Here is a 24,235-nt window from a genome sequence, read left to right as displayed (position 1 = left end):
ATTCCTCAATACGTCTACATTATTCCTCAATAAGTCTACAATATTCCTTAATACGTCTACATTATTCCTCAATAAGTCTACATTATTCCTCAATACCTCTACATTATTACTCAATACGTCTACATTATTCCTCGATACGTCTACATTATTCCTCAATACGTCTACATTATTCCTCAATACGTCTACATTATTCCTCAATACGTCTACATTATTCCTCAATACGTCTACATTATTCCTCAATATGTCTACATTATTCCTCAATACATCTACATTATTCTTCAATACGTCTACATTATTCCTCAATACGTCTACATTATTCCTCAATACGTCTACATTATTCCTCAATAAGTCTACATTATTCCTCAATAAGTCTACATTATTCCTCAATACGTCTACATTGTTCCTCAATACGTCTACATTATTCCTCAATACGTCTACATTATTCCTCCATGCGTCTACATTATTCCTCAATACCTCTATATTATTCCTCAAATCGTCTACATTATTCCTCAGTACGTCTACATTATTCCTCAATACGGCTACATTATTCCTCAATACGTCTACATTATTCCTCAATAAGTCTACATTATTCCTCAATACGTCTACATTATTCCTCAATACGTCTACATTATTCCTCGATACGTCTACATTATTCCTCAATACGTCTACATTATTCCTCAATAAGTCTACATTATTCCTCAATACGTCTACATTATTCCTCAATACGTCTACATAGTTCCTCAATACGTCTACATAGTTCCTCAATACGTCTACATAGTTCCTCAATACGTCTACATAGTTCCTCAATACGTCTACATTATTCCTCAATACGTCTACATTATTCCTCAATACGTCTACATTATTCCTCAATACGTCTACATTATTCCTCAATACGTCTACATTATTCCTCAATACGTCTACATTATTCCTCACCCTCCTCCCTGTAGGTAAGTTGACCCAGATAGTGTTTGGGCACTGGGACGTGGTGACGTGCCTGGCCCGGTCAGAGAGCTACATCGGAGGGGACTGCTACATCGTGTCAGGGTCCAGAGATGCTACCCTGCTGCTGTGGTACTGGAGCGGACGACATCACATCATTGGAGACAACCCCAACAACAGTAAGTCTGTGTGTGTTTGGAGGGGGGGGGTGTTTATGTTTGTGTGTGTGTGTGTTTGTTTGTGTGGTACATAACAAGATGCTTCATCTAAGAGGTGAAAGGGAGAGCATACCACCTACATGTCCTGTCCTTTTTACAATATTATCTGCACATTAATCTCTTGCCTTTACAATAATCTCCAATGATCATTTTGAACTCCCTGAACAGATACTTTTCCTGTTTTTAATCATCTGCTCTTTGTGTGTCACATTCTATTTAAAGTGTATTTAACAACAAAGCCTCAAGACACTTTACAGAAAACATTTAAATTAATAAATATGTTTCCTAGGTGACTACCCTGCTCCGAGAGCTGTGCTGACGGGTCACGACCATGAGGTGGTGTGTGTGTCCGTTTGCGCTGAGCTGGGACTGGTCATCAGTGGGGCCAAAGGTCAGTGTGTGTGTGTGTGTGTGTGTGTGTGTGTGTGTGTGTGTGTGTGAGTCTTTGTTTGTGTGTGTGTGCGCGCGCGTACGTGTCAGTGTGTATGTGTGTTTCTAAATCTCCATCTCTCCCTTCCCTCCCTCCCCTCCCGCCCCCCACCTTCCTCCAGAGGGTCCATGCTTGGTCCATACTATAACAGGAGACCTGCTGCGGGCCCTGGAGGGCCCAGAGTTGTGCCTGAGGCCCCGCCTCATCTCTGTGTCCAGTGAGGGCCACTGTATCATCTGTTATGAGAGAGGACGCTTCTGTAACTTCAGCATCAACGGGAAACTACTGGCTCAAATGGAGGTCAACGACTCTACACGGGTAAGACCACAGATACAGTATATATATTCTATATTATATCAGTAATATATATTATATCAGTATCATATATTATATATTATATCAGTATTATATATTATATCAGTATTATATATTATATCAGTAGTATATATTCTATATTATGTCAGTATTATATATTATATCAGTATTATATATTCTATATTATATCAGTATCAGTATTGTATATTATATCAGTAGTATATATTCTATATTATGTCAGTATTATATATTATATATTATATCAGTATTATATATTATATCTGTATATTATATCTGTAGTATATATTATATCAGTATCATGTATTATATATTTTATCAGTATTATGTATTATATCAGTATTATATATTACAGTGCCTTTCGGAAAGTATTCAGACCCCTTGACTTTTTTCATATTTTGTTATTTAAAGTAAAAAACTGAAATATACATTTACATAAGTATTCAGACCATTTACTCAATACATTGTTGAAGACCCTTCGGCAGCGATTACAGCATTGAGTCTTCTTGGGTATGACGCTACAAGCTTGGCACACCTGTATTTGGGGAGTTTCTCCCATTCTTCTCTGCAGATTCTCTCAAGCTCTGTCAGGTTGGATGGGGAGCGTTGCTGCACAGCTATTTTCAGGTCTCCAGAGATGTTCGATTGGGTTCAAGTCCAGGCTCTGGCTGGGCCACTCAAGGACATTCATGGCTGTGTGCTTAGGGTCGTTGTCCTGTTGCAAGGTGAACCTTCACCCCAGTCTGAGGTCCTGAGCGCTCTGGAGCAGGTTTTCATCAAGGATCTCTCTGTACTCCTGAGTGGCGCAGTGGTCTAAGGCACTGCATCGCAGTGCTAACTGTGCCACTAGAGATCCTGGTTCGAATCCAGGCTCTGTCGCAGCCGGCCGCGACCGGGAGACTCATGGGCGGCGCACAATTGGCCCAGCGTCGTCTAGGGGAGGAAATGGCCGGCAGGGATGTAGCTCAGTTGATAGAGCATGGCGTTTGCAACGCCAGGGTTGTGGGTTCAATTCCCACGGGGGGCCAGTATAAAAAAATATGTATCCACTAACTGTAAGTCGCTCTGGATAAGAGCGTCTGCTAAATGACTAAAATGTAAAAATGTACGTTGCTCCATTCATCTTTGCCTCAATCCTGACTAATCTCCCAGTCTCTTCTGCTGAAAAACATCCCAACAGCATGATGCTGCCACCACCATGCTTCATGTATGGTGCCAGGTTTCCTCCAGACGTGACGCTTGGCATTCAGGCCAAAGAATTCAATCTTGATTTCATCAGACCAGAGAATCTTGTTTCTCATGGTCTGAGAGTCTTTAGGTGCCTTTTGGCAAACTCCAAGCGGGCTGTCATGTGCCTTTTACTGAGGAGTGGCTTCCGTCTGGCCACTCTACCATAAAGGCCTGATTGGTGGAGAGCTGCAGAGATGGTTGTCCTTCTCCACAGAGGAACTCTAGAGCTCTGTCATTGACCATCGGGTTCTTGGTTACCTCCCTGACCAAGGCCCTTCTCCCCCGATTGCTCAGTTTGGCCGGGCGGCCAGCTCTAGGAAGAGTCTTGGTGGTTCCAAACTTCTTCCATTTAAGAATTATGGAGGCCACTGTGTTCTTGGGGTCCTTCAATGCTGCCCTTCCCCAGATCTGTGCCTCCACACAATCCTGTCTCGGAGATCTATGGACAATTCCTTCGACCTCATGGCTTGGTTTTTGCTCTGACATGCACTGTCAACTGTGGGACCTTATAGAGTGAGGGAAAAAAGTATTTGATCCCCTGCTGATTTTGTACGTTTGCCCACTGAGAAAGACATGATCAGTCTATAATTTTAATGGTAGGTTTATTTGAACAGTGAGAGACAGAATAACAACAAAATAATCCAGAAAAACGCATGTCAAAAATGTTATAAATTGATTTGCATTTTAATGAGGAAAAGAAGTATTTGACCCCTCTGCAAAACATTACTTAGTACTTGGTGGCAAAACCCTTGTTGGCAATCACAGAGGTCAGACGTTTCTTGTAGTTGGCCACCAGGTTTGCACACATCTCAGGAGGGATTTTGTCCCACTCCTCTTTGCAGATCTTCTCCAAGTCATTAAGGTTTCGAGGCTGACGTTTGGCAACTCGAACCTTCAGCTCACTCCACAGATTTTCTATGGGATTAAGGTCTGGAGACTGGCTAGGCCACTCCAGGACCTTAATGTGCTTCTTCTTGAGCCACTCCTTTGTTGCCTTGGCCGTGTGTTTTGGGTCATTATCATGCTGGAATACCCATTTTCAATGCCCTGGCTGAGGGAAGGAGGTTCTCACCCAAGATTTGACGGTACATGGCCCCGTCCATCGTCCCTTTGATTTGGTGAAGTTGTCCTGTCCCCTTAGCAGAAAAACAACCCCAAAGCATAATGTTTCCACCTCCATGTTTGACGGTGGGGATGGTGTTCTTGGGGTCATAGGCAGCATTCCTCCTCCTCCAAACACGGCGAGTTGAGTTGATGCCAAAGAGCTCGGTTTTGGTCTCATCTGACCACAACACTTTCACCCAGTTCTCCTCTGAATCATTTAGATGTTCATTGGCAAACTTCAGACGGGCCTGTATATGTGCTTTCTTGAGCAGGGGGACCTTGCGAGCGCTGCAGGATTTCAGTCCTTCAAGGCGTAGTGTGTTACCAATTGTTTTCTTGGTGACTATGGTTCCAGCTGCCCTGAGATCATTGACAAGATCCTCCCGTGTAGTTCTGGGCTGATTCCTCACCGTTCTCATGATCATTGCAACTCCACGAGGTGAGATCTTGCATGGAGCCCCAGGCCAAGGGAGATTGACAGTTATTTTGTGTTTCTTCCATTTGCAATTAATCGCACCAACTGTTGTCACCTTCTCACCAAGCTGCTTGGCGATGGTCTTGTAGCCCATTCCAGCCTTGTGTATGTCTACAATCTTGTCCCTGACATCCTTGGAGAGCACTTTGGTCTTGGCCATGGTGGAGAGTTTGGAATCTGATTGATTGATTGCTTCTGTGGACAGGTGTCTTTTATACAGGTAACAAGCTGAGATTAGGAGCACTCCCTTTAAGAGTGTGCTCCTAATCTCAGCTCATTACCTGTATAAAAGACACCTGGGAGCCAGAAATCTTTCTGATTGAGAGGGGGTCAAATACTTATTTCCCTCATTAAAATGCAAATCAATTTATAACATTTTTTACATCCGTTTTTCTGGATTTTTTTGTTGTTATTCTGTCTCTCACTGTTCAAATAAACCTACCATTAAAATTATAGACTGATCATGTCTTTGTCAGTGGGCAAACGTACGAAATCAGCAGGGGATCAAATACTTTTTTCCCTCACTGTATAGACAGTTGTGTGCCTTTCCAAATCATGTCCAATCAATTGAATTTACCACAGGTGGACTCCAATCAAGTTGTAGAAACATCTCAAGGATGATCAATTGTGTGCAGATTGCTGAGGACTTTTATTTATTTAATCAATTTTAGAATAAGGCTGTAACTTAACAAAATGTGGAAAAAGTCAAGAGGTCTGAATACTTTCCGAAGGCACTGTATATCGGTATTATATATCATATCAGTATTATAAACTATATCAGTATCATATATTATATATTATATCAGTATTATATATTATCTCAGTGTTATATATTATATATTATATCAGTGGTATACAGTTGAAGTCAGAAGTTTACATAAACTTAGGTTGGAATCATTAAAACTTGTTTTTCAACCACTCCACACATTTCTTGTTAACAAACTACAGTTTTGGTAAGTCGGTTATGACATCTACTTTGTGCATGGCACAAGTACTTTTTCCAACAATTGTTTACAGACAGATTATTTCACTTATAATTCACTGTATCACAATTCCAGTGGGTCAGAAGTTACACTAAATTGACTGTGCCTTTAAACAGCTTGGAAAAATCCAGAATATGATGTCATGGTTTTAGAAGCTTCTGATAGGCTAATTGACATCATTTGAGTCAATTGGAGGTGTACCTGTGGATGTATTTCAAGGCCTACCTTCAAACTCAGTGCCTCTTTGCTTGACATCATGGGAAAATCAAAAGAAATCAGCCAAGACCTCAGAAAAACAATTGTAGACTTCCACAAGTCTGGTTCATCCTTGGGAACATTTCCAAATGCCTGAAGTTACCACTTTCATCTGTACAAACAATAGTACGCAAGTATAAACACCATGGGACCACGCAGCCGTCATACCGCTCAGGAAGGAGACGCGTTCTGTCTCCTAGAGATGAATGTACTTTGGTGTGAAAAGTGCAAATCAATCCCAGAACAACAGCAAAGTACTTGTGAAGATGCTGGACGAAACAGGTGCAAAAGTATCTACATCCACAGTAAAACGAGTTCTATATCGACATAACCTGAAAGGCCGCTCAGCAAGGAAGAAGCCACTGCTCCAAAACTGCCATAAAAAAAGCCAGACTACGGTTTGCAACTGCACATGGGGACAAAGATCGTACTTTTTTGAGAAATGTCATCTGGTCTGATGAAACAAAAATATAACTGTTTGGCCATTGTGACCATCGTTATCTTTGGAGGAAAAAGTGGGTTGCTTGCAAGCCGAAGAACACCATCCCAACCGTGAAGCACGGGGGTGGCAGCATCATGCTGTGGGGGTGCTTTGCTGCAGGAGGGACTGGTGCACTTCACAAAATAGATGGCATCATGAGGAAGGAAAATTATATGGATATATTGAAGCAACATCTCAAGACATCAGTCAGGAAGTTAAAGCTTGGTTGCAAATGGGGACTTCCAAATGGACAATGCATACTTCCAAAGTTGTGGCAAAATGACTTAAGGACAACAAAGTCAAGGTATTGGAGTGGCCATCACAAAGCCCTGACCTCAATCCTATAGAAAATGTGTGGGCAGAACTGAAAAAGCGTGTGCGAGCAAGGAGGCCTACAAACCTGACTCAGTTACACCAGCTCTGTCAGGAGGAATGGGCCAAAATTCACTCAACTTATTGTGGGAAGCTTGTGGAAGGCTACCCAAAACGTTTGACCCAAGTTAAACAATTTAAAGACAATACTACCAAATACTAATTGAGTGTATGTAAACTTCTGACCCACTGGGAATGTGATGAAAGAAATAAAAGCTGAAATAAATAATTATCTTTACTATTTTTCTGACATTTCACATTCTTAAAATAAAGTGGTGATCCTAACTGACCTAAGACAGGGAATTTTTACTAGGATTAAATGTCAGGAATTGTGAAAAACTGAGTTTAAATGTATTTGGCTAAGGTGTTTGTAAAATTCAGACTTCAACTGTATATTATGTATTATATCAGTATCATATATTATATTAGTATTTTATATTATATCAGTATTATATATTATATCAGTATTATACATTATATTAGTATTATATATTATATTATATCAGTATTATATATTATATCAGTATTATATCAGTATCATATATATTATATCAGTATTATGTATTATAAACTACTGGCTCAGAGGCCAACGACTCTACACTCTTAGAAGAAAAGGTGCTAAGTATAACTATACAGGGTTCTTCGGTTTGTCCCCATAGGGGAACCCTTTTTGGTGCTGGATAGAACCCTTTGCAGAGAGTTCTACCTAGAACCCTCTATGTAGGGTTCTTCAAAGAACCCCCTGTAAATGGTTCTACCTAGAACCCTCTATGAACGGTTCCACCAGCCTTATTAGCCTTTAACATTGTGATTTATTTTATTTTATGATGATTTATGATTTATGACAATACATTACATACTGTATATCATAAGGCCTTTATTTGAGGGCCTAGTTATACCTTAAAACTGTGGTGTTAGGAAACTCCTGGTTTACAGGCCACATCAGGCCTTCAAGTCACATTATGTTGGCATGCAAAGTGATGTTTAAGTTAGGATATCCAGCAAGTGTAGCATGCTGGGATATATTATATATGGCTCTATGTAGAACCCTTTTTGCCTTCCAAAGAACCCTTATTGCCTTCCAAAGAACCCTTCTTGCCTTCCAAAGAACCCTTATTGCCTTCCAAAGAACCCTTATTGCCTTCCAAAGAACCCTTATTGCCTTCCAAAGAACCCTTATTGCCTTCCAAAGAACCCTTATTGCCTTCCAAAGAACCCTTATTGCCTTCCAAAGAACCCTTATTGCATTCCAAAGAACCCTTCTTGCCTTCCAAAGAACCCTTCTTGCCTTCCAAAGAACCCTTCTTGCCTTCCAAAGAACCCTTATTGCCTCCAAAGAACCCTTATTGCCTTCCAAAGAACCCTTATTGCCTTCCAAAGAACCCTTATTGCCTTCCAAAGAACCCTTATTGCCTTCCAAAGAACCCTTATTGCCTTCCAAAGAACCCTTATTGCCTTTAAAATAATCATCAAAGAACCCTTTCTTCCAAATACGGTTCTTAGAATGTTAAAGGTTCTAGGTAGAACCCTTTGCCTTACAAAGAACCCTTTTGGAACCCTTTTTCTAAGACTGTAGCTGAGTAAGAGTTTATAATAAATGTAGCTGAATAAGAGTTTATAATAAATGTAGCTGAATAAGAGTTTATAATAAATGTAGCTGAATAAGAGTTTATATTAAATGTAGCTGAATAAGAGTTTATAATAAATGTAGCTGAATAAGAGTTTATAATAAATGTAGCTGAATAAGAGTTTATATTAAATGTAGCTGAATAAGAGTTTATATTAAATGTAGCTGAATAAGAGTTTATATTAAATGTAGCTGAATAAGAGTTTATATTAAATGTAGCTGAATAAGAGTTTATATTAAATGTAGCTGAATAAGAGTTTATATTAAATGTAGCTGAATAAGAGTTTATATTAAATGTAGCTGAATAAGAGTTTATATTAAATGTAGCTGAATAAGAGTTTATAATAAATGTAGCTGAATAAGAGTTTATAATAAATGTAGCTGAATAAGAGTTTATAATAAATGTAGCTGAATAAGAGTTTATATTAAATGTAGCTGAATAAGAGTTTATATTAAATGTAGCTGAATAAGAGTTTATATTAAATGTAGCTGAATAAGAGTTTATAATAAATGTAGCTGAATAAGAGTTTATAATAAATGTAGCTGAATAAGAGTTTATAATAAATGTAGCTGAATAAGAGTTTATATTAAATGTAGCTGAGTAAGTTTATATTAAATGTAGCTGAATAAGAGTTTATAATAAATGTAGCTGAATAAGAGTTTATAATAAATGTAGCTGAATAAGAGTTTATATTAAATGTAGCTGAATAAGAATTTATATTAAATGTAGCTGAATAAGAGTTTATATTAAATGTAGCTGAATAAGAGTTTATATTAAATGTAGCTGAATAAGAGTTTATATTAAATGTAGCTGAATAAGAGTTTATATTAAATGTAGCTGAATAAGAGTTTATAATAAATGTAGCTGAATAAGAGTTTATAATAAATGTAGCTGAATAAGAGTTTATAATAAATGTAGCTGAATAAGAGTTTATATTAAATGTAGCTGAATAAGAGTTTATATTAAATGTAGCTGAATAAGAGTTTATATTAAATGTAGCTGAATAAGAGTTTATAATAAATGTAGCTGAATAAGAGTTTATAATAAATGTAGCTGAATAAGAGTTTATAATAAATGTAGCTGAATAAGAGTTTATATTAAATGTAGCTGAATAAGAGTTTATATTAAATGTAGCTGAATAAGAGTTTATATTAAATGTAGCTGAATAAGAGTTTATAATAAATGTAGCTGAATAAGAGTTTATATTAAATGTAGCTGAATAAGAGTTTATAATAAATGTAGCTGAATAAGAGTTTATAATAAATGTAGCTGAATAAGAGTTTATAATAAATGTAGCTGAATAAGAGTTTATATTAAATGTAGCTGAATAAGAGTTTATATTAAATGTAGCTGAATAAGAGTTTATATTAAATGTAGCTGAATAAGAGTTTATATTAAATGTAGCTGAATAAGAGTTTATATTAAATGTAGCTAAATAAGAGTTTATATTAAATGTAGCTGAATAAGAGTTTATAATAAATGTAGCTGAATAAGAGTTTATATTAAATGTAGCTGAATAAGAGTTTATAATAAATGTAGCTGAATAAGAGTTTATAATAAATGTAGCTGAATAAGAGTTTATATTAAATGTAGCTGAATAAGAGTTTATATTAAATGTAGCTGAATAAGAGTTTATATTAAATGTAGCTGAATAAGAGTTTATAATAAATGTAGCTGAATAAGAGTTTATATTAAATGTAGCTGAATAAGAGTTTATAATAAATGTAGCTGAATAAGAGTTTATATTAAATGTAGCTGAATAAGAGTTTATAATAAATGTAGCTGAATAAGAGTTTATAATAAATGTAGCTGAATAAGAGTTTATATTAAATGTAGCTGAATAAGAGTTTATAATAAATGTAGCTGAATAAGAGTTTATATTAAATGTAGCTGAGTAAGAGTTTATATTAAATGTAGCTGAATAAGAGTTTATAATAAATGTAGCTGAATAAGAGTTTATAATAAATGTAGCTGAATAAGAGTTTATATTAAATGTAGCTGAATAAGAGTTTATCTTAAATGTAGCTGAATAAGAGTTTATATTAAATGTAGCTGAATAAGAGTTTATAATAAATGTAGCTGAATAAGAGTTTATATTAAATGTAGCTGAATAAGAGTTTATATTAAATGTAGCTGAATAAGAGTTTATAATAAATGTAGCTGGGTAGGAGTTTATAATAAATGTAGCTGAGTAAGTTTATATTAAATGTAGCTGAATAAGAGTTTATATTAAATGTAGCTGAATAAGAGTTTATAATAAATGTAGCTGAATAAGAGTTTATATTAAATGTAGCTGGGTAGGAGTTTATAATAAATGTAGCTGAATAAGAGTTTATATTAAATGTAGCTGAATAAGAGTTTATATTAAATGTAGCTGAATAAGAGTTTATAATAAATGTAGCTGAATAAGAGTTTATATTAAATGTAGCTGAATAAGAGTTTATAATAAATGTAGCTGAATAAGAGTTTATATTAAATGTAGCTGAATAAGAGTTTATATTAAATGTAGCTGAATAAGAGTTTATAATAAATGTAGCTGGGTAGGAGTTTATATTAAATGTAGCTGAATAAGAGTTTATATTAAATGACACATCTTGTACATAATCCTTATAAGGATCCATTCTTCCCACAGGCACATGAATGCACACACGTGCGTAGACACATACAAACACAAACACACACACACGTACAAACTAATCCACGTTTGCTTGCGGGTTCATACCTTTCTCATTCAGTCTCTCTCTCTCTGTCTCTTTCTCTCTGTCTCTCTCTCTCTCTGTCTCTCTCTCTCGGTCTCTCTCTCTCTCTGTCTCTCTCTCGCTCTATCTGTTGCTCTGTCGCTCTCTCTGTCTCTCTCTCTCGCTCTATCTCTCTGTCTCTCTGTCTCTCTCTCTCGGTCTCTCTGTCTCTCTCTCTCTGTCTCTCTCTCTCTGTGTCTCTCTCTCTTTCTCTCTCTCTCTTTCTCTCTCTCTGTCGCTCTCTCTCTCTCTCTGTCTCTCGCTCTCTCTCTCTCTGTCTCTCTCGCTCTCTTTGTCTTTCTCTCGCTCTCTGTCTCGCTCTCTTTATCTCTCTCTCTCTCTCTCTCTCTCTCTCTGTGTCTCTCTCTCGCTCGCTCTCTCTCTGTCTCTCTCTCTCGCTCTCTCTTTATCTCTCTCTGTCTCTGTCTCTCTCTGTCTCTGTCTCTCTCTCTCTTTCTCTCTCTGTCTGTCTCTGTCTCTCTCTCTCTCTCTCTCTCTCTGTCTCTGTCTCTCTCTCTCTGTCTCTCTGTCTCTCTCTCTCTCTCTGTCTCGCTCTCTTTATCTCTCTCTCTCTCTCTCTCTCTCTCTGTGTCTCTCTCTCGCTCTCTCTCTCTCTCTCTCTCTCTCTCTCTCTCTCTCTCTTTATCTCTCTCTCTCTCTGTCTCTGTCTCTCTCTGTCTCTGTCTCTCTCTCTCTCTCTCTCTCTCTCTCTCTCTCTCTCTCTCTCTCTGTCTCTCTCTCTCTCTGTGTCTCTCTCTCTCTGTCCCTTCCTCCCTCCAGGCGATCCTGTTGAGTAGTGATGGTCAGAACCTGGTGACAGGAGGAGACAACGGGGTGGTGGAGGTGTGGCAGGCCTGTGACTTCAAACAGCTCTACATCTACCCAGGGTGTGACGCTGGCATCCGCGCCATGGACCTGTCCCATGACCAGAGGTGGGTAGGACATCAGTCCTTTGGTGTTTCTGTTCTGATCCAGACTGGCATTGTCATGCTGGTCTGTAGTGGTCTGATGTGGTCTCTTCCTTATGTATATTTATGTGGTCATCTGAAGCTCAGTTGGTAGAGCATGGCGTTTGCCACGCCAGGATAGTTGGTTTCGATTCCCGGGACCACCCATACGTAAAATGTATGCACGCATGGATAAAAGCATCTGTTAAATATATTATGGTCTGACGTGGTCTCTCTGTCTGTCTTCAGGACTCTGATCACTGGCATGGCGTCTGGCAGCATCGTAGCTTTCAACATCGACTTCAACCGCTGGCACTACGAACACCAGAACAGGTACTGAGGAGAAGAGGACAAAAGAGAGAGAGAGGAGGACAAGCACGAGATGAGGAGAGAGAGAGAGCGAAAGAGAGAGGAGGAAGGTGAAAGGTCAAGCTGTAAACAACAACTACAGAAATACATTTTTAAAAGGATGAGAGGTTGGAAAGCCACTAAATCTCTACTTCCTGTGATGATGTCACTTGAGAAGGAGGAGAGCGAGCCCATCACAGCTACTGTAGGACATCTTCTCTGCCAATGAACTAAGATCAAGTAAGGAGAAGATCAAATCTATTGCTAGACTTTGACTGGGGTTGAACAGGCCCGTATAGGACTTTTAATGTGTGAGAACTTTCACTGTTAATGGACAGAACGCTTATCGCTTCACTGGACAAAGTAACAAACTAAAATGGGTTTTTGTTGCTTTGGTGTAGTTCTTTTATGTTTTTTTTTATTTATCTTTTGTTTATAGGAGGTTTTAAAGGGTGGGAGATGGGGTCCAGGCTACCACAGAAAGTTGAAACTGGTCTAAACTGAATTGAACAGGTTTAAAACTGGACTGAACTGGTTAAAACTGGACTGAACTGGTTTAAACCTGGATTGAGCTGGTCTGAAGCTGTACTTCCCATTGAAGAAAACAGGTGCTGTTGGCTTAAACTCAGATCGGGTTTATTCTGTAAATTATATATATTTTTGTTTCATATTATTTTGTTTTCTTTTGATTTAATTTCTTTAGTTTGATTTATTTTATTTTCCGTTAATTTATTTTTGTTTTATAATATTTTTGACTACCAGGAGGGTGAATATGATTTCTGTAAATACTGTTCTGTTTCCTTTGTCTATGATTGACAAACAGGGAGACATTACAGTCCTCACTCCCATCACCACACAGACCATGCCTATCACCTTTAATTTATTAATGACTTGCTGTGTAATAATAGTGATGACGATGGCAATGATGATGACTGTGATGATGATGACTGTGATGATGATGACTGATGATGATGACTGATGGTAGAGGTGGTGGTGATAACGACGAAGAGGTGTTTGCCAACGCCATCAGGCGATGACATCTACCGGATAAGCCTGATTTTCTTTGTATATTTGGTGATTGTTTTGTCAAATATGTACATATAGTCTTGGTTTCGGGCTACGGTGGACAGACGGCCGGACAGAGAGTTTAATCAACCGAATAAGACAGATAACGTAAAAAGGAAACCTTCACTCACTCACATTTGTCGATTATTTAAAGAAAATAGAAAAATAAGAATTGAATCGGTGTCAAACGTTTCGTTTTTGTATTCACACTTTGCACCAATCACATATAATTATTTATTAGCCTGATGATTATTTCCTGTCACATGACTGTTTCATTTTTTCGGGCCATGTTTTATTCTGCGGGATTATTTGTGCATTGATGTTTGTATTTAAAGACGATGAAATCACGTGTGATTTATTAATAAAGTAGACCTCACAACTGTAAGCAATATCATGAGTCTGTAGCCCTGAGAGAGGGAAGGAGGAGAGAGAGGGGGAAGGAGGAGAGAGAGGGAAGGAGGAGAGAGGGAGGGAAGGAGGAGAGAGAGAGGGGAGGAGGAGAGAGAGAGAGGGGAGGAGGAGAGAGAGAGGGAAGGAGGAGAGAGGGAGGGAAGGAGGAGAGGGAGGGAAGGAGGAGAGAGAGAGGGAAGGAGGAGAGAGAGAAGGAGAGAGGAGGAAGAGGGGGGAAAGAGAGGGGGAGAGAGAGAGAGGAGGAGGGAGAGAGAGAGAGAGGGAAGGAGGAGAGAGGGAGGAGGAGAGAGGGAAGGAGGAGAGAGAGAGGGAAGGAGGAGAGAGAGAGGGAAGGAGGAGAGAGAGGGGGGAGGAGGAGAGAGAGAGAGGGAAGGAGGAGAGAGAGAGAGGGAGGAAAGACAGAGTGAGGAGAGAGGGAATAAAGGAGGAAGGTCAAACGTGAGATGTACTGTTAGTGTGTGTTAAGCCATCTCAATCAAATACATGCACACATACTCCAACAACAGGTTCAACATCCAAAAAAAAGTGAAATATTTTTGGATCTATGAAATCCTAAAAAAAAAACTATTGTATTCATGTTTTATTGCAAAGATGTAAAATATGACCATGTGTGAGTTGAAAGTTGGAAAAAAATCAAGAAAATAAAAATAAAATATGCAAAGAATTTGATGATCTGCCTTTTCATTTGTAAAAATATAAATTATTGTCATCATGCTTATCATGTAAACAAAATAAAACATTTCATTTTGTTGGCATTTTATTCTGTAAATATGGGTCAGTGTAAGCAAATGATTGGGCAGTACAGCAATTATTTTTATTACCTCATACTCATCCCTTTATCTGTTAACCTTTGGTAAGGAATTTATGTTTGGGATTTTCCAAGGAGTGATCAGTGTTTCATTACGGCAGTAAATGGATTCATGGCTGGACAACTGAGACAACTTCCAACAAGAAACGTTGAAGAGATTTTGTTTGCCTGTATGTTGAACTTGTTGGCGTGTATGTAGAACTTGTTGGATAAAGGTGGTATGAAGGTTTCATTAAGCTTTAAACATTGTTCTTAAATCTTTCCTCATTTAAAGTTTAGCGAAGTAGTATACAGACGTTTAAGCAATGAAGGAAAAGGGTCTCACAAACCACAAAAACCCTTCACTGAAACAATGAAACCCCTCGTGGGAACAACCTCACTCCTTGATATTGTTATTCTGGGCATTTTTTTTGTTGATTATTTGTTTGGTTGTTTTATATATAGTGTCTTGATTTTAAAAAGTGACATTAAATGCTTTAATTTTGGTGTCTGTATTTTCTTTTACTGACTTTGTGAAATCTGGAGAAAATGGAGGGGAACTGAAGGCAGCTAATTGTACAGTAAGAAGGGTGGATTGCATTTACACTGCCTTCAGAAAGTATTCATACCCCTTATGTTTTAACATTCAAGTCATTTAGCAGACGCTCTTATCCAGAGCGACTTACAAATTGGTGCATTCATCTTAGGATAGCCAGTGGGACAACCCACTGTAGAAGGATTACTGTTATACTATTCCAGGTATTCCTTAAAGAGGTAGGGTTTCAAGTGTCTCCGGAAGGTGTTCAGTGACTCCGCTGTCCTGGCGTCGTGGGGGAGCTTGTTCCACCATTGGGGTGCCAGAGCAGCAAATAGCTTTGACTGGGCTGAGCGGGAACTGTGCTTCCGTAGAGGTAGGGGGGCCAGCAGGCCAGAGGTGGATGAACGTAGTGCCCTTGTTTGGGTGTAGGGTCTGATCAGAGCCTGAAGGTATGGAGGTGCCGTTATGACGTTGGAGCCACCGGAGGCAGAGGATGACTTTGTGAACGCGTGTGGTGGTGATGAGGAAGGGAATGCTTTCTTGGTGCAACGGTCCCGCTCTGCCGCGGAGAGGTGTGTGACCCATATCTCCATGGGTTCAGGCTCTGCCTCGGAACGGCCAAAAGAGGAGGGCGAGGGGCGAGGTGCCGGCGCTCCTGAAGGAGGTTGTCCAGTCGGATGGCCATCGCGATGAACACGTCCAAGGAAAGGTTGTCGTCCCGGCACGCCAACTCCGTCTGGACCTACTTGCGCTGTCCTCCACGGAATAGGGTGCAGAGCGCGGGTTCATTCCATCCGCTGGAGGCTGCCACGGTCCGGAAGGTGAGGGTGTACTCCGTAGTGGTCTAGGCACCCTGCCGGAGTTGGAATAGTCGCTCCCCTCCCTCTCTGCCCTCCGGGGGATGGTCGAAGACCGACCCGAACAGAGCCATTAACCTCTCGTAGGAACCCAACTCTTCCTCTCCTCTCTCCCAGACGGCTGTAGCCCACTCCAATGCTCGCCCGGTCAGTAGTGAAAAGACCGTGGCAAACGAGAGTTTTCATTTGAAATAGATTTGTGTATTAACCATAAAATCAGTTGCACAGTGCCTCTCCCACAGCGATACAAAATAACCCAATAAAGTCACACAAACTTTTAGTACAGTTCAATGACAAAGGTTGAAGTATCTGTGATTAAACACTCTAGCCCAGTCCCTACACTCTATCGCCCACCAGGTGCCCTTGGAGAGTTCTTTAATGAGCTTGACACCTTGACAAGCTCATTTCCTGACAATGGCTCACCTATCATTGTACTGGGCGACTTTAACCTTTCAATGCCTGACTTAAATTAATTTATTTCCACCTCTTTCTTTCCACTCCTTTCCTCTTTTGACTTCACCCTTTCCCAGTCACCTCCCACTGACAAGATAGGCAGTACGGTCAATAAGCTTGACCTCATCTTCACTAGAGCTTGTTAATCTCACTGTTTCTGATCACTACTTTGTTTCCTTTTCTGTCGCCCTTTCCTCCAACCCTAACCACTCAGCCCCTACCCAGATGGTCATGCACCATCGCAATCTTCGCTCTCTCTCTCCCACTACTCTCTCCTCTCCCACTACTCTCTACGCTGCCTCTTCGACCCTACTCTCCTCCCTTTCTGCATCCTTTGACTCTCACTGTCCCCTTTCCTCCCGGCCGGCCCGACCTTCCCCTCTCACTCCGTGGCTGAGTGACACTGCGTGCTAATAGAACAGGGCTGTGGGCAGCTGAGCGGAAATGGAGGAAAACAAAACTTCCGTAGGACCCATCCTTCCACTCCCTCCTCTATAGCTTCGCTTCCTCTCTATCCACTGCTAAGCCGCTTTCTATCGCTCTAAATGTCAAGGGTCTGCATCCAACCCTGGGAAACTCTTCTCCACTTTTCTCCTCCCTCCTTAATCCCTCCTCCCTCTCTGTGGACCACTTTGTCAACCACTTTGAAAAAAGGTTGATTAAATCCGTTCCTAATTCACTCAGCCTACTGAGTCCACTGGTCTCTCTCACACAGAACTAACCTACGCCTTGACCTCATCCTCCCCTCTCTCTCCAGAAGGCATCCTGCAACTAGTGAGGTCAGGCCGCCCGACAACCTGCCCGCTCAACCCCATCCCCTCCTCCCTTCTCCAGACCATCTCTGGAGACCTTCTCCCATTCCTCACTTCCCTCATCCCTGACCACTGGCTCTGACTTCAAGAAACCAACACGACCCCTCTGAAGTCAAAAACTACAGACCGGTATCCTTTCTTTCTAAAACACTTGAGCGTGCTGTCTCTGACCAACTCTCTCATTATCTCTCTCAGAACCATCTTCTTGACCCTAACCAGTCAGGCTTCAAGGCAGCTCACTAAACTGAGACTACTCTTCTCTGTGTCACAGAGGCTCTCCGCTCTGCCAAAGCTGACTCTCTCTCTTCTGTTCTCATCTTCCTAGATCTATCCGCTGCCTTCGACACCGTGAACCATCAGATTCTCCTCTCCACCCTCTCAGCGCTGGGCGTCTCAGGCTCTGCACACTCCTGGATTGCATCTTACTTGGCAGGCCGCTCCTTCCAGGTGACGTGGAGAGGATCTGTGTCTGCACCACGTACTCTCACTTCTGGTGTCCCCCAGGGCTCGGTTCTAGGTCCTCTCCTCTTCTCTCTATACACCAAGTCACTCGGCTCTGTCATATCCTCACATGGTCTCTCCTATCATTGCTATGCTAATGACACTCAAATACTATTTTCTTTCCCCCCTTTTGACAATCAGTTGGTGACACGCATCTCTGCGTGCCTGGCAGATATCTCAGCTTGGATGTCGGCCCACCACCTTAAGCTCAACCTCAACAAACAGAGCTGCTCTTCCTCCCGGTAAAGGCCTGCCCGCTCCAAGAACTCTCCATCATGGTTGACAACTTAAGGGTTGAAGGAGTGGCTTCGTAAGAAGCATTTCAAGGTCCTGGAGTGGCCTAGCCAGTCTCCAGATCTCAACCCCATAGAAAATCTTTGGAGGGAGTTGAAAGTCTGTGTTGCCCAGCGACAGCCCCAAAACATCACTGCTCTAGAGGAGATCTGCATGGAGGAATGGGCCAAAATACCAGCAACAGTATGTGAAAACCTTGTGAAGACTTACAGAAAACGTTTGACCTGTGTCATTGCCAACAAAGGGTATATAACAAAGTATTGAAAAACTTTTGTTATTGACCAAATACTTATTTTCCACCATAATTTGCAAATAAATTCATAAAAAATCCTACAATGTGATTTTCTGGAAATTTTTTTCTCAATTTGTCTGTCATAGTTGACGTGTACCTATGATGAAAATTACAGGCCTCTCTCATCTTTTTAAGTGGGAGAACTTGCACAATTGGTGGCTGACTAAATACTTTTTTTCCCCACTGTATACTACCCACCATTGTGACCTGTACGCTCTTGTTGGCTGGTCCTCACTACATATTCGTTGCCAAACCCACTGGCTCCAGGTCATCTATAAATCACTGCTAGCCAAATCCCTGCCTTATCTTAGCTCATTGGTCACCATAGCAACACCCACCCGTAGTATGCGCTCCAGCAGGTATATCTCACTGGTCATCGCCAAAGCCAACACTTCCTTTGGCCGCCATTCCTTCCAGTTCTCTGCTGCCAATGACTGGAACGAACTGCAAAAATCTCTGAAGCTGGAGACTCTTATCTCCCTCACTAACTTTAAGCATCAGTTGTCAGAGCACCTTACCGATCACTGCACCTGTACACAGCCCATTCTATAATTAGCCCATCCAACTACCTCATCCCCATATTGTTATTTATTTTGCTCATTTGCACCCCAGTATCTCTCTTTGCACATCTATCATTCCAGTGTACTAATACTAAATTGTAATTATTTTGCACTATGGCCTATTTATTGCCTTACCTCCATAACTTGCTACATTTGCACACACTGTATATAGATTTTCTGTTGTATTTTTGACTTTATGTTTTGTTTTACCCCATATGTAACTCTGTGTTGTTTTTATCACACTGCTTTGCTTTATCTTGGCCAGGTCGCAGTTGTAAATGAGAACTTGTTCTCAACTGGCTTACCTGGTTAAATAAAGGTGAAATAAATAAATAAAAAATGTTGCAATGCAGTAGGAGGTTGGAGTTTCCAACAGGCCAATAATCTACATAGTTTAATGCATAAAACGTGGTAATCAACTACAATGACCATAATCCATTGCGCATCTACTTGTCCCGTCTGCGTTTCTTTTAGGTCTGCTGCTGAAGAGACGAGAATACGCGGTGGTGAGGTGATGTAGAGAGCAGCTGTTGCTTTGCGATGTATCTCTGTCTGAAAATACATGATCTAAGTGATTGATAGTTGGCATTCAGCAGTCATAAAAGTCTGCCTTATTTACTTTGAAGAACTACTACAGTAGTGATTTAGTCAGACAGCACAGGCAGCAGCTCTATAGGTGATGAGATGATGACGATGGAATGAAATAATAAAGTCATCATATAAAACCAACGTAATATACACAACAACTGGAATGTTTTATTAAAGTAAAGTCATGTGAATAAATGATTGTTAATAAGTGATAAGCAGTAATGGGGCAGTCACTACCATCATGGGACTTTTATTAATTGTTTTATTCTGTGTTGTTACAGAATTCAACCCAAATAATCAAAACCGAAATCGAAAACCGTTATAAAAAATAAATTAAAAAAAGAAGAAAACTGAAACCAAATCGACTTCAAAAAGCACTAATTGCTCAGCACTACCTATAGCAGAAAGAGGTCTTTCCCACACCCACTCCATTTCCACATGGTCCATGCTATCCGAAATCCTTGGGATGGCCCTACCCCCATTGAAGTTGACATTTTAAATGGTTAAGGTTAGGGTTAGGATGACGTGCCAAGGATCCCTGATAGCACTGACCCTTTCCACATGCCCACTACTTTCCTTTCGACACACCCACTTGACCATACTCCGGTCGTTATATTGAGCTGCAGCTATGGGGGCGTGAGCAAGGTGCCCCGTTCAAAGCCCACTGCGAAGTCGGCTCGAAACAAAAATGATTAAATTTAAGCATGTGTTTTACACAACAATACTTGCATTGTCCTGTCCTTCCATATAATCAGTTAACAGTTTAAAGTAAACTTTTATCAGTTGCATTGTACACAACATTCATTTTACAACTGATAGTAAAATCTACTGTAAAATGAACCGGGCATAAATTACCAACCTTGAGGAATCCATTTGAGATTTCCAAACTGCTGGGTAGAGTGAAGGCTGTAAGGTTCACGAGAGGCGGGCTGGTTTTGATTTTTTTGTGCTTCTGAGGATCAAAAGAAACGTGTGTTGCGTCATGATACGTTTGAAGTGTCATATGTGTCTCTTAGGAACAGGGAACCCCTCAAGGGGGTTATATCTGGAGTCTCGTGGGAAGTAGATGTTGAAGAGATGAAAAAGATTCCTGGAGTGATTGATGCACGTCAGATGAATCGTGTGGTGAATGAAGAAAAAGTGAAGAGTCTATCTGTTCTTTTGTTTTTTGATATGGAGTCTCTCCCTACTCAAGTGCAGTTGGGGTATATTAACTACAGAGTCAGAGCATCCATCCCAAGACCAATGCAGTGTGATCACTGGAAAGCTTTTGGTCATGTTTCAAGTGTTTGCACAAGGGAGAAGCCGAGATCATATCACATGTTATAAAAGTGATGAAAAAATGTGACATGTAGCAATTGTGGTGGGAACCATGAAGCCACGTCTTCTGAATGCCCCACAATGGTGAAAGAGAATGAGGTGGCCAAAGTCAGGGCTGTCCAGAGCATTTCATATGCAGCAGCTGTTAAAAGAGTTGAGGGTTTGAATGGTGCTCCTGAAGAGTCCATGGTGGCGGATAGGCCTTCACCGCAGGCTGCAGGGGTTGCCTTTCACCAGCAGGATCCTGACATTTTAAAGGTTAAGAAGGTGGACTTTGTGGACTTTATAGCTATGGTGATTAATAGCACTGCCAAGGTGGAGAGAAGGTCCAGGAAGATAGAAATCATTGTGGGTGCGGCGGAGCGGTTCCTGGGGCTGAAAGATTTCTCGGCGGCGAAGGAGTTACATGGAATATTGCCACAAGCCGAACCACCCTCTCAGGCCCTAGAGCCGGAGAAGGGAGATATGGAGATTTGAAAGAAGGAAGAAGTGGGAGTTTTGTTTTGTCAATGTTCTATTTTTATTTGGGTGGATTAAGTTAGTTTCCCTGTCAACTATGGATTTTATTTTTTACCTTGTTTTGGTTTCAACCCGTCCAGTTGGTGGCGGCAATACACCTTTTTTGGGTTGTAGTCCGCCATAAAAATCCACAGAAGAAGAAGAGCAGCCGCAGCTATTCGCTTCTTTATGCGAACTTGAGCAGAGTACCTTGAAAACAACGGCAGGACATCTGGGACTCAGTCTCCAGTTTGGATTATACCTCAGTGGTGTAGAAGCAACACATCTTCATCAGATAGTGATCGGATCATCTTGATCAGACGACGACAACCATAAGTTAAAGGTACAATATGCAGAAATCGCTCTGACATTTCCTGGTTGCAATAATGTTAATAATTCGACTAATTTCAGTTTATGTGACAAAACAAGCATTCAGAGTGTAGAGAATCATTGTACCATCATAACCGCTGTGAAATATATTTTAAATAAACACAAATATTGTGTTTTCAGATGTTTGAAGCTGGTGTTCAAAACCGAAAGTAAAAGACGTAAAAACAAAACTTTGGAACGGGAAACATAGAAATAGCAGATCTACCGCTTCTTAGACTTGCGCTCAACGACAAGACAGGTCTATAACGCATATTTCTATGCAGGTTGTAACCAAGGCATCTGAGGACACAGAGAGACATGGCCACAGTCTTCTCGGGTTCAAAGGACCACCTCATCTGTTCCGTCTGTACCGAAGTCTTCACTGAACGTATATCACTGAGCTGCCGGCACACGTTCTGTAGAGGATGCCTCCAGGAGAGGGTGGACGCTGGTTGCGTTATCTGTCCGGTGTGCGGGGATCCAATCACGTGGGAGAACTTCCGCGACAACAGGATCCTAAGGGACATGGCAGATGAAATGAGACGGAGAAGAGTGGACTTCAGAGAGTTGAAGAGGAATGAGGACGTTGACGTGAATAACTGGAAATCCTACAAGAAGGAGATTGTCAAAACGTCAAAGTCCCTTATGAAGGAAGGCCTGGCTGCCAGAAAGACTGAGAGAAAGCTAAAGGCTTCTCCGACCACTGATCCCTGGGAGGGTATACTTTTTGGCATTTTGGCCTTTTTTACCTTTATTTCTGTTCTTACTTATGTTGTCCTTCCTTGTGTGGAATTTCTGTCGGTAACAATGTCAGGAAATGCGCCCGAGTTTTGGGTGTTCGGATCCCTTTTGATTTTCTTCTCAATGTTTGTTGTCTTCGGTGTTGTTGCTCATGTGGTGGATTTTGTGTTGAAAAAGTTTAACTTAAAGGATTTTAGTATAGTAATAACTAATTGATTGCTTTTATGCAGTGTTTGAGAGTAATTGGATGTAGCTAACTACATTTGCAGGTTTATGCCCAGTTCATTTTACAGTAGATTTTACTATCAGTTGTAAAATGAATGTTGTGTACAATGCAACTGATAAACGTTTTCTTTAAACTGCTAACTGATTATATGGAAGGACAGGACAATGCATGTATTGTTGTGTAAAACTTTTCCCTGTAAATGTACAGCATTATACTGGCACCAGAGTTGTATAACACTTTAAATGATATTACAGCAAAGCTGCTGTAAAGCAAATTACAGTATTAAGCTGGCGACTGGTGCCAATATAATGCTGTACATAACAGTGAAATTCTCCCTGAAATCTAAATACAAAAAAAACACACAATACATTTGTACATAAAATACATTTATTCAACTTGGTAACAACATTAACTACAAATGAACAACATAACTGACAATCGACGTAACAACAGATAACACATATTTAACCAAATAAGAGCATCATTACAACACTAATTTAAAAACTATATTGTGTGGGGGGATACAGCGAAGCTTATATCAATCATCACAACAATTATTATCAAGGTGATTTTTTTTTTCTAGGTCGCACAGCAAGATATTTACAAGAGGTTTGAGAGCAGACAGAAAATGGCTTGCGTCGACTGGACAGAGATAATGGCATGTTTGGGCATACAGGACTGGACAGAGATAATGGCATGTTTGGGCATACAGGACTGGACAGAGATAATGGCATGTTTGGGCATACAGGACTGGACAGAGATAATGGCATGTTTGGGCATACAGGACTGGACAGAGATAATGGCATGTTTGGGCATACAGGACTGGACAGAGATAATGGCATGTTTGGGCATACAGGACTGGACAGAGATAATGGCATGTTTGGGCATACAGGACTGGACAGAGATAATGGCATGTTTGGGCATACAGGACTGGACAGAGATAATGGCATGTTTGGGCATACAGGACTGGACAGAGATAATGGCATGTTTGGGCATACAGGACTGGACAGAGATAATGGCATGTTTGGGCATACAGGACTGGACAGAGATAATGGCATGTTTGGGCATACAGGACTGGACAGAGATAATGGCATGTTTGGGCATACAGGACTGGACAGAGATAATGGCATGTTTGGGCATACAGGACTGGACAGAGATAATGGCATGTTTGGGCATACAGGACTGGACAGAGATAATGGCATGTTTGGGCATACAGGACTGGACAGAGATAATGGCATGTTTGGGCATACAGGACTGGACAGAGATAATGGCATGTTTGGGCATACAGGACTGGACAGAGATAATGGCATGTTTGGGCATACAGGACTGGACAGAGATAATGGCATGTTTGGGCATACAGGACTGGACAGAGATAATGGCATGTTTGGGCATACAGGACTGGACAGAGATAATGGCATGTTTGGGCATACAGTGGGCATAAG

General features: G+C 40.6%; 1 protein-coding gene across 1 annotated transcript in view; it reads left to right on the top strand.

Moving 5' to 3' along the window:
* The window catches only part of LOC121555410 (neurobeachin-like), a 37,956-nt gene extending 23,942 nt beyond the window's left edge, over positions 1-14,014 (top strand). Inside the window, exons 8-12 of the mRNA XM_045213057.1 lie at positions 948-1,118; positions 1,447-1,548; positions 1,709-1,905; positions 11,967-12,118; positions 12,383-14,014. Coding sequence (XP_045068992.1) covers positions 948-1,118; positions 1,447-1,548; positions 1,709-1,905; positions 11,967-12,118; positions 12,383-12,473 — 713 coding nt within the window. The 3' untranslated portion in view covers positions 12,474-14,014. The remainder of the gene's footprint in view (positions 1-947; positions 1,119-1,446; positions 1,549-1,708; positions 1,906-11,966; positions 12,119-12,382) is intronic.
* Positions 14,015-24,235: the final 10,221 nt, after the last annotated feature.

This window comes from Coregonus clupeaformis, unplaced genomic scaffold, assembly GCF_020615455.1.
Source record: "Coregonus clupeaformis isolate EN_2021a unplaced genomic scaffold, ASM2061545v1 scaf0076, whole genome shotgun sequence".
NCBI classification, from domain to species: domain Eukaryota; kingdom Metazoa; phylum Chordata; class Actinopteri; order Salmoniformes; family Salmonidae; genus Coregonus; species Coregonus clupeaformis.
This window is presented reverse-complemented; position numbering and strand designations above follow the sequence as displayed.